This window comes from Leucoraja erinacea, unplaced genomic scaffold, assembly GCF_028641065.1.
Source record: "Leucoraja erinacea ecotype New England unplaced genomic scaffold, Leri_hhj_1 Leri_386S, whole genome shotgun sequence".
Classification (NCBI taxonomy): Eukaryota; Metazoa; Chordata; class Chondrichthyes; order Rajiformes; family Rajidae; genus Leucoraja; species Leucoraja erinaceus.
In genome coordinates, this window is record NW_026576287.1 from 47501 (window position 1) to 61730 (window position 14230).

At 51.9% G+C, this 14230-nt stretch overlaps 1 protein-coding gene across 2 annotated transcripts in view; it reads right to left on the minus strand.

Moving 5' to 3' along the window:
• The window catches only part of LOC129693675 (protein phosphatase inhibitor 2-like), a 47770-nt gene extending 34237 nt beyond the window's left edge, over positions 1-13533 (minus strand). Inside the window, exons 1-4 of one of the 2 annotated variants that reach the window (XM_055630458.1) lie at positions 12795-13533; positions 10440-10547; positions 5935-6003; positions 1707-1810 (exon numbers count right to left, since the gene is read on the minus strand). In XM_055630458.1, coding sequence (XP_055486433.1) covers positions 1707-1810; positions 5935-6003; positions 10440-10547; positions 12795-12877 — 364 coding nt within the window. In that variant the 5' untranslated portion in view covers positions 12878-13533. The remainder of the gene's footprint in view (positions 1-1706; positions 1811-5934; positions 6004-10439; positions 10548-12794) is intronic. The other variant, XM_055630460.1, reaches the window with a different exon arrangement.
• Between the last annotated feature and the right edge of the window lie 697 nt (positions 13534-14230).

Sequence of the window (14230 nt, forward strand, 5' to 3'; positions counted from 1 at the left end):
ACGTTAGAGACAGGAAACATGTTCCCGATGTTGGGGGAGCCCCGAACCAGGGGCCACACACAGTTTAAGAATAAGGGGTAAGCCATGTAGAACGGAGATGAGGAAACACTATTTCACACAGAGAATTGTGAGTCTGTGGAATTCTCTGCCTCAGAGGGCGGTGGAGGCCGGTTCTCTGGACACTTTCTTTAGGGCTCTTAAAGATAGCGGAGTCAGGGGATATGGGGAGAAGGCAGGAACGGGGTACTGAATGTGGATGATCAGGTATGATCACATTGAATGGCGGTGCTGTCTTGAAGGGCCGAATGGCCTACTCCTGCACCTATTGTCTATTGTCTATGGAGTGTGGGAGGGAACCGAAGCACCCGGAGAAAACCCACGCGGTCACAGGGAGAAAGATGGCTGATCCATCTTTCCCTCTCAACCCTCTTGCTTTCTCACCATAACCCCTGACACCCGTACTAATCAAGAATCTATCAATCGCCACTTTAAAACTACCCAATGACTTGATCTCCAGCCGCCTGTGGCAATGGATTCCACAGATTCACCATCGTCTGGCGAAGAAATTCCTCTTTGTCTCCACTCTAAAGATAGAGTATGTCCTTGTATTTTGAGGCTGATCCCTCTGGTCCTAGACTCTCCCACTAGTGGAAACATCCTCTCCACACCCACTCTATCCAGGCCTTTCACTATTCGGTCAGTTTCAATGAGGCCCCCCCCCATCCCTCATCTTTTTGTTTAAACATTTTGCGTGGAAGCAGGCCCTTCGGTCCACCAAGTCCATGCTGGCCAGCGATCACCCGTACATTGACAGCATCCTACACATTGGAGATAATGTTTACCAAAGCCAGTTAACCTACAAACCTGTGCGTCTTTGGGATGTGGGAGGAAACCGGAGCACTCGGAGGGGGGGAAAAGCTCACACGGTCACGGTGAGAAGTTGCTGTCTTCTCTCAGTTCTTCCCCAACCTCCGCTTTTCCAGAGAAAACAATCCAAATGTGTCCAACCTCTGCCTGTAGCTAAAATCCCCAAATCCTGGCATCTTTATAATCCAGGCCTTTTATAATTTTACATACTTCTCTCAAGTCTCCAACGTTCCATGTGCGGCACGGTGACGCAGTTGGTAGAGTTGCCGCTCTACAGCGCCAGAGACCCGGGTTCGATTCTGACTATGGGTGCTGTCTGTGCGGAGTTTGCAGGTTCTCCCCGTGACCTGCATGGGTTTTCTCTGGTTTCCTCCCACACTCCAAAGACGTGCGGGTTTGCAGGTTAATCGGCTCGGTATCAATGTAGAAAATTGCCCCCGGTGTGTGTAGGATGGTGTTAGTGTGCGGGGATCGCTGGTCGGCGCGGGCCGAAGGGCCTGTTTCCGCGCTGTATCTCCGAAACTAAACTAAACTCACACGCAATACTCCAAATGCGGCCTGACCAAAGTCCTATCGAGCTTTAAAGTGACCTCAGTGCCCCTGACCGATGAAGGCAAGCATGCCCGACGGCCCTTTCTCTACCACCCTGTCTACTCTGGAGTGGACCGACATGTTCTTAAATTCGTCGTAAGTTCACCCCATCACCCTCACCCATCCGAAGAGTGGATTAGAGTCGGGGGAGGAGGGGTGGGAGGAGCAAGTTACTGAGTGGGTTCGGAACGGTGGTCCCCCCCATTTTGGGGGGGGTGGGGGGGGAGGGGGCGGAGATGATGGCTCACCTTGGTCAGCCTGAGTGAGGTCATCGTCATCAGCGTCCGTGATTTTAGCACTCGGCTTCTCTTTCTTGCCCTTGTGCGGTGTTGTGGTGGACAATGCTCCCATCCTAGACCATGCAGACACAAGTTACGCCCCTGGATCAACCACCCTCTGTCACGTTGCACAGTTACATATGATGTTGGCGAGGCTGCATTTACAGTACTGCGTTCAGTTCCGGGCACCGTGTTACAGGGAGGATATCAGACATCTTGAAAGGGCTCAGTGTACAGATACAGAATGAAAGGGAATAACGTTTAGTGCAAGATATAACGTCCAGTGTACAGCATGAAGGGAATGTTTAAGAAAGAACTGCAGATGCTGGAAAAATCAAAGGGTAGACAAAAATGCTGGAGAAACTCAGCGGGTGAGGCAGCATCTATGGAGCGAAGGAATGGGTGACGTTTTGGGTCGAGACCCTTCTTCATAATGATGTGGGGGCGGGAAGAAGAAAAGAAGATGCGGAGGCAGTGGGCTGAGGGAGAGCTGGGAAGGGGAAGAGAAAGCAGGGACTACCTGAAATTGGAGAAGTCAATGTTCATACCGCTGGGGTGGAATCCAAGCGGAATACGGGGTGCTGCTCCTCCAATTTGCGGTGGGACTCACTCTGGCTATGGAGGAGGCCCAGGACAGGAAGGTGGGATTCTGAATGGGAGGGGGAGTTGAAGTACTGAGCCACCGGGACATCAGGTTGGTTATTGCAAACCGAGCGGAGGTGTTGGGCGAAGCGATCGCCGAGCCTACGCTAAACGTTTAGTGCAATATAAAGTCCAGTATAGTCGCAGGTAGATAGGGTGGTCAAAAAGGCTTTCAGCAAATTGGCCTTCATCACTCAGAATATTGAGTAGAAGTTGGGAGGTCGTGTTGCAGTTGTATACGATGTTGGTGAGGCCGCATTTCGAGTATTGTGTTCAGTTTTGGTCACCATGTTAAGTTCTAGGAGCAGAATTTGGCCATTCGGCCCATCAAGTCTACTCCGCCATTTAATCATGGCTGATCTATCTTTCCCTCTCAGCCCCATTTTCCAGCCTTCTAGTGGATAAATGTGAGGTTATCCACTTTGGTGGCAAGAACAAGAAGGCAGATTTTTATCTGAATGGTGTCAGATTAGGAAAAGGGGAGGCGCAACGAGACCTGAGTTTCCTTGTACATCAGTCACTGAAAGTAAGCATGCAGGTACAGCAGGCAGTGAAGAAAGCAAATGGCATGTTGGCTTTCATAGCGAAAGGATTTGAGTAGAGGAGCAAGGAGGTCCTGTTGCAGTTGTACAGGGCCCTGTTGAGATCACACCTGGAGTATTGTGTGTGTGTTTTGGTCTCCTAATTTGAGGAAGGACATTCTTGCTATTGAGGGAGTGCAGCGTAGGTTCACCGGGTTAATTCCCAGGATGGCGAGACTGACATATTATGAAAGATTGGATCGACTGGGCTTGTATTCACTCGAATTTTTAAGGTTGAGGGGGATCTTATAGAAACATATAAAGTTCTTAAGGGATTTGACAGGCTAGATGCAGGAAAAATGTTCCCAATGTTGGTGGAGTCCAGAACCAGGGGTCACACAGTTTAAGAATAAGGGGTAGGCCATTTTGGACTGAGATGAGGAAAACCTTTTTCACCCAGAGAGTTGTGAATCTGTGGAATTCTCTGCCACAGGAGGCAGTGGAGGCCGATTCAATGGATGTATTCAAGAGAGAGTTAGATTTAGCTCTTGGGGCTAACAGAATCAAGGAATATGGGGGAGAAAGCAGGAACGGGGTACTGATTCTGGATGAACAGCCGTGATCATATTGAATGGCGGTGCTGGCTCGGAGGGCCGAATGGCCTCTACTCCTGCACCTATTTTCTATGCTTCTCCCCGTAACCCCGAGAGCCATACTAAACAAGAGTTGTCAATACCCCACCTCAAAATTATCCACTGACTTGGCCTCCACAGCCTTCTGTGGAAATGAATTCCACAGATTCAACACCCTCTGACTAAAGAAATTCCTTCTCATCTCCCTTCTAAAAGTACGTCCTTTTATTCTGAGGCTGTGCCCTCTGGTTCTGGACTCTCCCACTCGTGGAAACATCCTCTCCACATCCACTCTATCCATGCCTTTCACTATTCGGTAGATTTCAATGAGGTCCCCCCCCCCCCCTCCCCCTCATCCTTCTAAACTCCAGCGAGTACAGGCCCAATGCCGTCAAGCGCTCATATGTTAACCCACTCATTCTTGGTCGGTGTGGGCAAGTTGGGCCGAAGGGTCTGTTTCCGTTTTGTACGACTCTATGATTCTATGACTAAGTGTAGAGGTGGGCCTTTGAGTGAAGGGCCTTAAATGGTCAACATTTACCCCCTCCCAACGCCTCCATCCAGTCACTCACCTCAGTTACTCCCTCTGCTCCCCTCTCCCCATCGGGCAAGTGTTGCACAAGTGTGAAAACGCACACCTCCAGATTCAGGGACAGTTTTTTTCCCAGCTGTCGTCAGGCAACGGAATCATCCTCCCACCAACTAGAGAGCGGTCCTGACCTCCCATCTACCTCATTGGAGACCCTCGGACTCTCTTTATAGAGTCTTACAGTGTGGAAACAGATCTTCGGCCCAACTTGCCTACGGCGACCAACATGCCCCATCTACACTAGTCCCACTTGCCTGGGTTTGGCCCATATCCCTCTAAACATGTCCTATCCATGTACTTGTCCAAATGTTTCTTAAACGTTGGGATAGTCCCAGCCTCAACTACCTCCTCCGGCAGCTCATTCCATTCATCCACCACCCTTTGTGTGAAAAAGTTACCCCTCAGATTTCCATTAAATCTTTCTTTCCCCCCCCCCTCCCCCCCCCCCACCTTAAACCAGGTCCTCTGGTTCTCGATTCCCCAACTCTGGGCAAAAGACTCTGTGCATTTACCCGATCTCTTCCTCTCATGATTCTGTACACCTCTGTAAGATCGCCCCTCATCCTCCTGCGCTCCAAGGAATAGAGTCCCAGTCTGCTCAACCTCTCCCTGTAGGTCAGACACTTGAGTCCTGGCAACATCCTGGTAAATCTTCTCCGAACCCTTTCAAGCTTGACACCATCTTTCCTATAACGTGGTAAACTGACCAAATATATGACCAAAACTGAACAGAATACTCTAAATGTGTCGGAAGGAACTGCAGATGCTGGTTAAACCCGAAGATAGACGCAAAAAGCTGGGGTAACTCAGCGGGTCAGGCAGCATCTCTGGAGAGAAGGAATAGGTGATGTTCTTCAGAGTCTGAAGAAGAGTCTCGATCTGAAACGTCACCTATTCCTTTTCTCCAGAGATGTTGTCTGACCCGCTGAGTTACTCCAGCTTTTAGCGTCTTTCTTCACAAAATGTGGCCTCACCAACGTCCAAAAGAACTGCAACATGACACGAAATTTTCATACCCAATATTCTGACTGATGAAGGCCAATGTGCTGAAAGCCTTTTCAACCACCCTGTCCACGTTTGTCCACATTTGTCCACCTTTAATCGGACTTTCCTGGACTTTACCTTGCACTAAACAGTATTCCCTTTATCCTGTATCTGTACACTGTGGACGGCTTTGATTGTAATCATGTATTGTCTTTCCGCTGACTGGTTAGCGCGCAATGGAAAAGCATTTCACTGTACCTCGGTACACGTGACATTAATAAACGCAACTAAACTAAATCTGAGGCTGGATGAGATGTAGTTTGGTTTAGAGATACAGCGCGGAAACAGGCCCTTCGGCCCACCGAGTCCGTGCTGGCCAGCGATCCCCGCACACTAACACTATCCTACACACACACACCAGGGACAATTTACAATTATACCCAGCCAATTAACCTACAAACACGCACATCTTTGGGGTGCGGGAGGAGACCGAAGATCTCGGAGAAAACCCACGGGGAGAACGTGCAAACTCCGTACAGACAGCACCCGTTGTCGGGATCGAACCCGGGGTCTCTGGCGCTACAAGCGCTGTAAGGCGGCAAATCTAGCGCTGTGCCACCTTGGCTGCCCTGGGGTGACTCGACCACCCCCCCCTCCCCCGTCTCCCCCACACACTTGACCGACATGCTCTCCCTCGCCCCCTCACACGTCAGCACCACCCCTCTCCAACCCCACCCCCCCCACCACCCCACCCACCACGCTCTGCAGTCAAACACACCATGGGGCCACTGCCACGCCAAGCAAGGAATGAAATGAGCAGATTAAAGCACCTTGCTCTCAGCTCCTCCATGTTGAAACCGGGACCCGTGCTGCTTCCAGCCTCGTCGTCTTCGTTGTGCCTGGAATGGGGGGGGGACACACACAACAATGGAGGTCAGCCTCGCCGTCAAGACGGGATCCACGTTTCATCTTCCTCGCTGTCGCCTCGGCCCTCACCTGGACCAGGTGACCGCAACTCCGTAAGACCACCAGACCTTGAGCGACACAGCGTGGAAACAGGCCCTCCGGCACAACTTGCCCTCATCGGCCAACATGTCCTAGCTACACTAGTCCCACCTGCCCGCGTTTGGTCCATATCTCTCCAAACCATTCCTATCCATGCACTTGTCCAAGAGTTCCTTAAACAATAGACAATAGGTGCAGGAGTAGCCCATTCGGCCATTCGAGCCAGCACCGCCATTCAGTGTGATCATGGCTGATCATCCCCAATCAGTACCCCGTTCCTGCCTTCTCCCCATATCCCTTGACTCCGCTATCTTTAGGAGCCCTATCCAGCTCTCTCTTGAAAGTATCCAGAGAACCGGCCTCCACCACCCTCTGAGGCAGAGAATTCCACAGACTCACAACTCTCTGGGAAAAAAGTGTTTCCTCATCTCCGTTCTAAATGGCTTACCCCTTTTTCTTAAACTGTGGCCCCTGGTTCTGGACTCCCCCAACATCGGGAACATGTTTCCTGCCTCAAACGTGTCCAAACCCTTAATAACCTTATACGTTTCAATAAGATCCCCTCTACTTCTAAACTCCAGAGTGTACAAGCCCAGCCGCTCTCCATTCTCTCAGCATATGACAGTCCCGGCATCCCGGGAATTAACCTGGTGAACCTACGCTGGGCTCCCTCAATAGCAAGAATGTCCTTCCTCAAATTTGGTGCCCTAAACTGCACACAATACTCCAGGTGTGGTCTCACTAGGGCCCTGTACAACTGCAGAAGGACCTCTTTGTTCCTATACTCAACTCCTCTTGTTATGGCCAACACACATAGACAATAGACAACAAGTGCAGGAGTAGGCCATTCGCCCTTCGAGCCAGCACCGCCATTCACTGTGATCACGGCTCCATGGCTCGTGAACCTACGTTGCACTCCCTCAATAGCAAGAATGTGATAGCATCTGCCTCAACAACCTGCTTAGAGATACAACGAGGAAACAGGCCCTTCAGTCCACCGAGTCCGCGCCGGCCAGCGATCAATATCGAGTCCACTCCGTCTTTCAATCACGGCTGATCTATCTTTCCCTCTCAACCCCATTCTCCTGTTCCCGATGTTGGGGGAGTCCAGAACCAGGGGCCACACACAGTTTAAGAATAAGGGGTAAGCCATTTAGAACAGAGACGAGGAAACACTTTTTCTCACAGAGAGTGGTGAGTCTGTGGAATTCTCTGCCTCGGCGGTGGAGGCAGGTTCTCTGGATACTTTCAAGAGAGAGCTAGATAGGGCTCTTAAAAATAGCGGAGTCAGGGGATATGGAGAGAAGGCAGGAACGGGGTACTGATTGGGGATGATCAGCCATGATCACATTGAATGGTGGTGCTGGCTCGAAGGGCCGAATGGCCTACTCCTGCACCTATTGTCTATTGTGTATTTTTCGCTGTAATTAACCAAGAATCTGTCAGACTTCACCCTAATGGCAGGAGACACACCATGAGAGATGGGGCTGATCGAGAAACAGAGGGGACCTCGATGTATGGGGTAGGACATTCATCGCGAATGGTTGTGCCTTCGGAAGCATTGGAGAAGAGAGGAACCTTGGATTACGAGGGTCGCACAGTCTCTGGGAATGGAAGGGGCTATTCAGGAACAAAGGGACCTCGATGGTGGAGGGAAGGTCACACAAACACACTGGGAATAGCGGGGCCTCCATGGGCAGGAGACACACGGTGAACGGAGGGGTTATGAGGAAAGGGAGGGGTGGGACAAATCCCCCATTGTCGCAGCGGGTAGAGCTGTTGCCTCGCAGAGCCACAGACCCGGGATCAATCCTGACCTCAGCTGCTCTATGTGTGGAGTTTGCGCGTTCTCCCCGTGAGCGCGTGGCTTTCCTCCGGGTGCTCTGGTTTCCTTTCACATCTCAAACACATGCGGGTTTGTAGGCTAATCGCCCCCCCCCCCCCCCCCCCCGAGTGGATGACATAGGACTAGTGTGAACAGGTGAAGCGATGGTCGGCACGGACTCGGTGGGCCGAAGGTCAGCGAGGGAAATAGACCCATTTACTCCAAGCCCATTATATTCTCCCCACAGTTCCGTCATCTCCTCCCAGATTCTACCGCTCACCCCCCCCCCTCACACCCGCGCGCACACATACACACACGCATACACACGCGCACACACATACACACACGCACACACACACACACACACACACACACACACACATACACACACACACACATACACACACACACACATACACACACACACACACACACACACACACACACACACACACACACACACACACACACACACACATACACACACACACACACGCACACACATACACACACACATACATACACACACACACACACACACACATAGACACACACGCGCCGTACACACACACACACTGACACTCATATGCACATACACACAAATACACGCACATGCGTGCACACATATATCCATCCACATGTACACACATGCACACAGACACATGCATACACAGTCACACGCACACATACGCAGATAAACACACACACACACACATACACACACACATACACACGCACACAGACAGGCCCTTCACAACTCCTCCATGCCGACTGTGATGCACCATCTAAGCTTGTTGCTTTTGCACGTGTTTGGCCCAAATCGCTCTGAACATATCATATCCTTTTTACCATTACTCCGCATCTCTATCCCTCTACTGTCCTGGATCAGCCCGGCGGCGCAGCGGGTAGAGCGGCTGCTTCACAGCGCCGGAGGACCGGGTTCGATCCTGACCTCAGGTGCTATCTGTGTGTGTGTGTGTGAGAGACCTTCTCCCCGTGACCGCGCGGGTTTCCTCCGGGTGCTCCGGTTTCCTCCCACATCCCCAAAGACGTGCGGGTGTGTAGATTAATCGGAGGAGATGAGGAAGTAGGATAACTAATGTCAACAGGTGATGGCTGGTTGGTTTGGTCTCGGCGGGTGGAAGGGGCTGTATCTTTACATTTAAAACTTCAGAGATACAGCGCGGAAACAGGCCCTTCGGCCCACCGGGTCCGTGATGACCAACGATCACATTGGAACTACCCTACCCCCACTAGGTGATAATTTTACAATTTTACCCAAAGCCAATTAACCTGTAAACCTGCACGTCTTTGGAGAGAAGGTGCAAACTCCGTAAGGACAGCGTCCGTAGTCAGGATCGAACCCGCGTCTCCGGCGCTGTGAGGCAGCAACTCTACCGCTGCGCCATCCGCCCGCTGGCCCAGATATTGAGCACTGCTTGGTGTCGGAGGGAGATGGGGCGGCATCTATAAATTGGGTGAAACACAAAGTGCTGGAGGGACTTAGCGGGCCTGTGGAGGGAGATATTAAGGCAACGTTGCGGGTTGGGACCTCAAGAGTCAAGAGTCAATTTAATTGTCATTTGGACCCCTGGAGGTCCAAACGAAATGCCGTTTCTGCAGCCATACATTACACACAAATAGACCCCAGACACAACATAATTACATTTAACATAAACATCCATCACATAACTGTGATGGAAGGCCAAAAAAACTTATCTCTCCACTGCACTCTCCCCCCCCCCGATGTCAGAGTCAAAGTCAAAGCCCCCGGCTGGCGATGGCGATTGTCCCGCGGCCATTGAAGCCACGCCGGGTGGTGCGAGGTCGCACACCGGGTCTTGGTGTTGGAGCCCCCGGCGTGCGCTCGCAAAGTCCCGCGGCCGTTCCAGCCGCGCGGGGCAATGGTGTTAGGCCCCGCTCCAGGAGCTCTTCGACCCCGCAACACGGGCGGGAGAATTCGCCGTTGCAGGAGCCCCGAAAAGCAGTCTCCCTCCAGGGAGCCGCGCGGGGTCGTCCGAGCCGTCCGCAGACCCGCAGTAGCAGCCTCCGACTCAGCAGCAGCAGCGGCATCGGCAGCAGCAGCAGCAGCAGCGGCAGCGGCAGCGCTCCTCCACCGCTCCACCCGCTCCGGTCTCGGCCAGCTCCGCGACGGCAACGGTGAGTCGGCACCAGAGTCCCCGGCTTCTTCCCGTTGGAGGCCGCTCCTCGTTGCGGCCTCAACGACACCTGAGACCCGATGAGAAAAGGTCGGGTCTCCAGTGCAGGGAGAGATTCAAAAGTTTCCCCCCCCCCTCCCACCCCACCCCCCATCCCCCCACACACACACCCCAACATAAAATAACAAAAACTACACAGAAACACAGACAAAAAATAACAAAAACGCGGACAGGCTGCAGAGGCCGCTGCTGGCCAGAGCCGCGCCGCCTACCACCTTTCCCTAGTACGGAGAAACAGTGCTTGGATGGGGGAAGTGGAGACACAAGAGAGATGGGACGACTGTACCTGTAAGGAGTCTTTGCTTCATTGATTGTCATATGGCCATAATCCTTCCCCACGGGTTTATAGGTGGCTATTATGTTCATCTCATCCCAGCTCTGTGATTTTTTTTGACTGCAAGAGAGAAGACAAAGGATAGCAACATTAGCGCAGGATCAGTTTGAGTTTGAGTTTGGTTTACGGTCACGAGTATCGAGGTATTGCAAAACGAATTAGCCTGGATTCAAGCTTCAAGAGAGTTTATTGTCATGTCTCAGACAGGACAATGAAATTCTTGCTTTGCTTCAGCTCAACAGAATATAGTAGGCATGAATAAATACAGAACAGATCAGTGTGACCACATACCAATGAGAGAATGGAGCAGCTTGGCTTGTACAATCAATCAATCAATCAACCTTTATTGTCATCTTGCAAGCAACAGTTGTACAGTGCAAAATGAAAAGACGTTTGCCAGTGAATAGCGGAGCATCGCACATGAAATTTAAAACATTTCACACATAATAACACTAAAAACAATCCAGTCCCTGATGGAACAGTATAAATAGTTAAAAGCAGGTAAAAACACAATGTTAAAATACAATAAACCAATCATAAAAAATGTCCGGGGCAGCTGATTTGAGTGCCCATTGCCAGTTATTAAAGTGTCCGTGCCAGCCACAGAATCAGGTGACTGTGAGTACAGAGTGACTGTTTAGCAGCCTCACAGCCTGTGGTAGGAAGCTGTTTAGCAGTCTTGTAGTCCGGGCTTTGATGCTTCGATATCTCTTGCCTGATGGCAGGAGATCCAGGTGTATGTGGAGGGGGTGCAGTTTGTCCTTAGCAATTCTCTGAGCTTTTTTCAGACAGCGGCTCTGGAACAGTTCTTGTACCGAGGGTAGGGAGACGCCAATGATCCTCTCTGCTCCCCTCACTACCCTCTGCAGAGCCTTCCTGTCCACACTCTGGAGTTTAGAAGGATGAGAGGGCATCTCATTGAAGCTTATAAGATTGTTAAGGGTTTGGACACGCTGATCATCCCCAATCAGTACCCCGTTCCTGCCTTCTCCCCATATCCCTTGACTCCGCTATCTTTAAGAGCCCTATCTAGCTCTCTCTTGAAAGCATCCAGAGAACCGGCCTCCACCGCCTTCTGAGGCAGAGTATGTAATAGAAGGCATTGCTTAAAGATGAGAGGGGCAAATTATTTTTGCACAGAGGGTGGTGGGTGCCTGGAACGCGCTGCCAGGGGTGGGGGTGGAGGCAGATACGATAGTGGTGTTTAAGAGGCTTTTAGACGGGCGAGTGGATATGCAGGGAACGGAGGGATACGGATCACGTGCAGGCTGAGGAGATCAGTTTAACTTGGCATCGTGTTCGGCACGGACATTGTGGGCTGAAGGGCCTCTTCCTGTGCTGTACTGTGCTAGGTTCCAGTGCAAATATTTAAGCAGGCATGATGCTTAGCACAGGCATTTGTGCGGGTAGATCCACTGCCTCACAGCGCCAGAGACCGGGGTCCGATCCCGACCTCGGCTGCTGTCTGTGTGGCGTTTGCACGCTCACCCTCTGACCGCCTGGGTTTCGTCCTACAACCCATAGACACGCGGGTTTGCAGGTTAATCGGCCCTCTGTAAATTGCTCCCTAGTGCGTTTACAGGGCGTGGATGCGAAAGAAGGGGTAACACGGGACTAGTATGAACGTCGGCGGGCAGAATGGCCTGTCTCTCTCAACCAAAAATTTGTGGGCCGAAAGGCCAGCCTCAGTGCTGTATGGTCCTACTCCCTTAAGGCCGGACACTCTGAAAGGAACCCAACAGCGACAGGCGAGGGATTAGTTTCAGGAATGTGGGAATGTGGCTAGTTTGAGATCTCGGAGTTGGCCCTGGTTGGGAAGAGGGGATGGGGAGAGGGAGAGAGAGAGGGGGGGGGGTGGGGGGGGGGGATATAGAGGGAGAGAGAGAGGGGCTCCATTTGGAAAATGGAGAGCGTGCGTTGAAGATTGGGGCTGTGTGGGTCCAGGTGAGAGAGAGAGAACATGGGGAAAGCCAGCTTGGGGAGCAGGAGTTCATAGGTCCATAGGTTATAGGAGCCATTCGGCCCATCATGGTCTACTCCGCCATTCAATCGTGGATGATCGATCTCTCCCTCTCAACCCCATTCTCCTTCCGTCTCCCTGTAAACCCTGACGCCCGCACTAATCAAGAGGCTGTTGATTTCCGGGAGGTGTGGGTGAGGCAAGGTTTGGGAGTTGATGAGTTTGAAGGAAGTGTCAGTCTGAAGAAGGGTCTCGGCCCGTTCCTCCTCTCCAGAGATGCTGCCCGACCCTGACGCTGGGTTACTCCACCTTTATCGTGTCCATCCCCTTTCGAGGGTCTCTCTCACCTGTCATCCTCTGAAAGCCTCCTCCCTTTCACCAAGTCGGAGCTGCTGACCTTCTTGAGTATGCTCTTGACCGGTTTGTCCATGGCCCGCAGAGGTGGAGGGAGGTAGGGAGAGAGAGAGAGAGAGCGCGGTGGCAGCGGGCCGGGCTCCGAGGGGGAGGGGAAGGAGGAGAGGGAAGGGGAGAGGGGGAATCTCCTTGGGCTCTGAAGGAATTCTGGATCTGGGTGGGGATGGTGGATCAGGACCTTCCCTTGGTCTTCCTAGGCTTGCTCCATTGGGAACCCAAGGCACTCATTGCCCTGGCTTGAAGCCCCGCCCCAGCCAGCTGGGTGGGGTGGGCGGGGCCGAGGGCAGCCCCGCCTCCTCTCTCTCAATGACGTCATACAATGGGGCAGAGTTGTGACGTCACCGGTGACTCAACGAAATGGAAACAAAGACCCTTTTAAAGGGACCTCACCTGGTCTTCAAGAGTTGGCAGCAGAGAGCTGGAGACCTGGTATCTGGGTGTTGGTGGTGGTGGTGGACTCACCCATCCGTTTAAAGCTGCAATGCAAAACTTTACACTCGTTGCATGGACCTTTGCGAGAAGATTGCACCTTTTGCTGGGTAAATTCTGGACGCACGAAAAAACCCAAAGGGGGCTGGCTGGCTGATAATTGGGCCGACCAGTCTTGTGCAAAGTTTTAGTTGCGAGAAAAAGCAAGAGCAAGAGTTATAAAGGAAAGAAAAATCGGTAGCAGAGTTTTAGTTGCACGAATCAGGCTGGTAAACCTGGGAGTGAAAGACGTGGGTCGATTTCAGCCTGAAGAAGGGTTTCGGCCCGAAACGTTGCCTATTTCCTTCGCTCCATAGATGCTGCTGCACCCGCTGAGTTTCTCCAGCTTTTTTGTGTAACCTTCGATTCTCCAGCATCTGCAGTTCCCTCTTAAACACGTGGGTCGATGCAGCGTTTTAGTTGCAAAGACGAGGCTTTAATCGGTGCAGTGTCTTGGATGCGTGAAGCAAGGCTGGATAGATCAAACAAGGCTGCAAATTGGGTGGTAGACAGACACAAAATGCTGGAGTCACTCAGCGGGACAGGCAGCATCTCTGGAGGGAAGGAATGGGTGACTTTTCGGGTTGAAATTGGGTGTCGGGTTATGGGGAGAAGGTAGGCGAATGGGGTGAAGAGGGGGAGCCTTGATTGAATGGCGGAGTAGACTGGACGGGCCGAATAGCCCGATACTACTCCTAACACTTGTGATGATAAGTGATAGAATCTTCAGTCTGAAGAAGGGTCGCGACCCGAAACGTCGCCTATTCCTTCGCTCCCTAGATGCTGCCTCACCCGCTGAGTTTCTCCAGCGTCTACCCTCGATTTTTCCAGCATCTGCAGTTCTTTCTTAAACTCATGATGATCTTGTGAACTGTGGGGGTTAGGGACGTAGGGCGGTGCA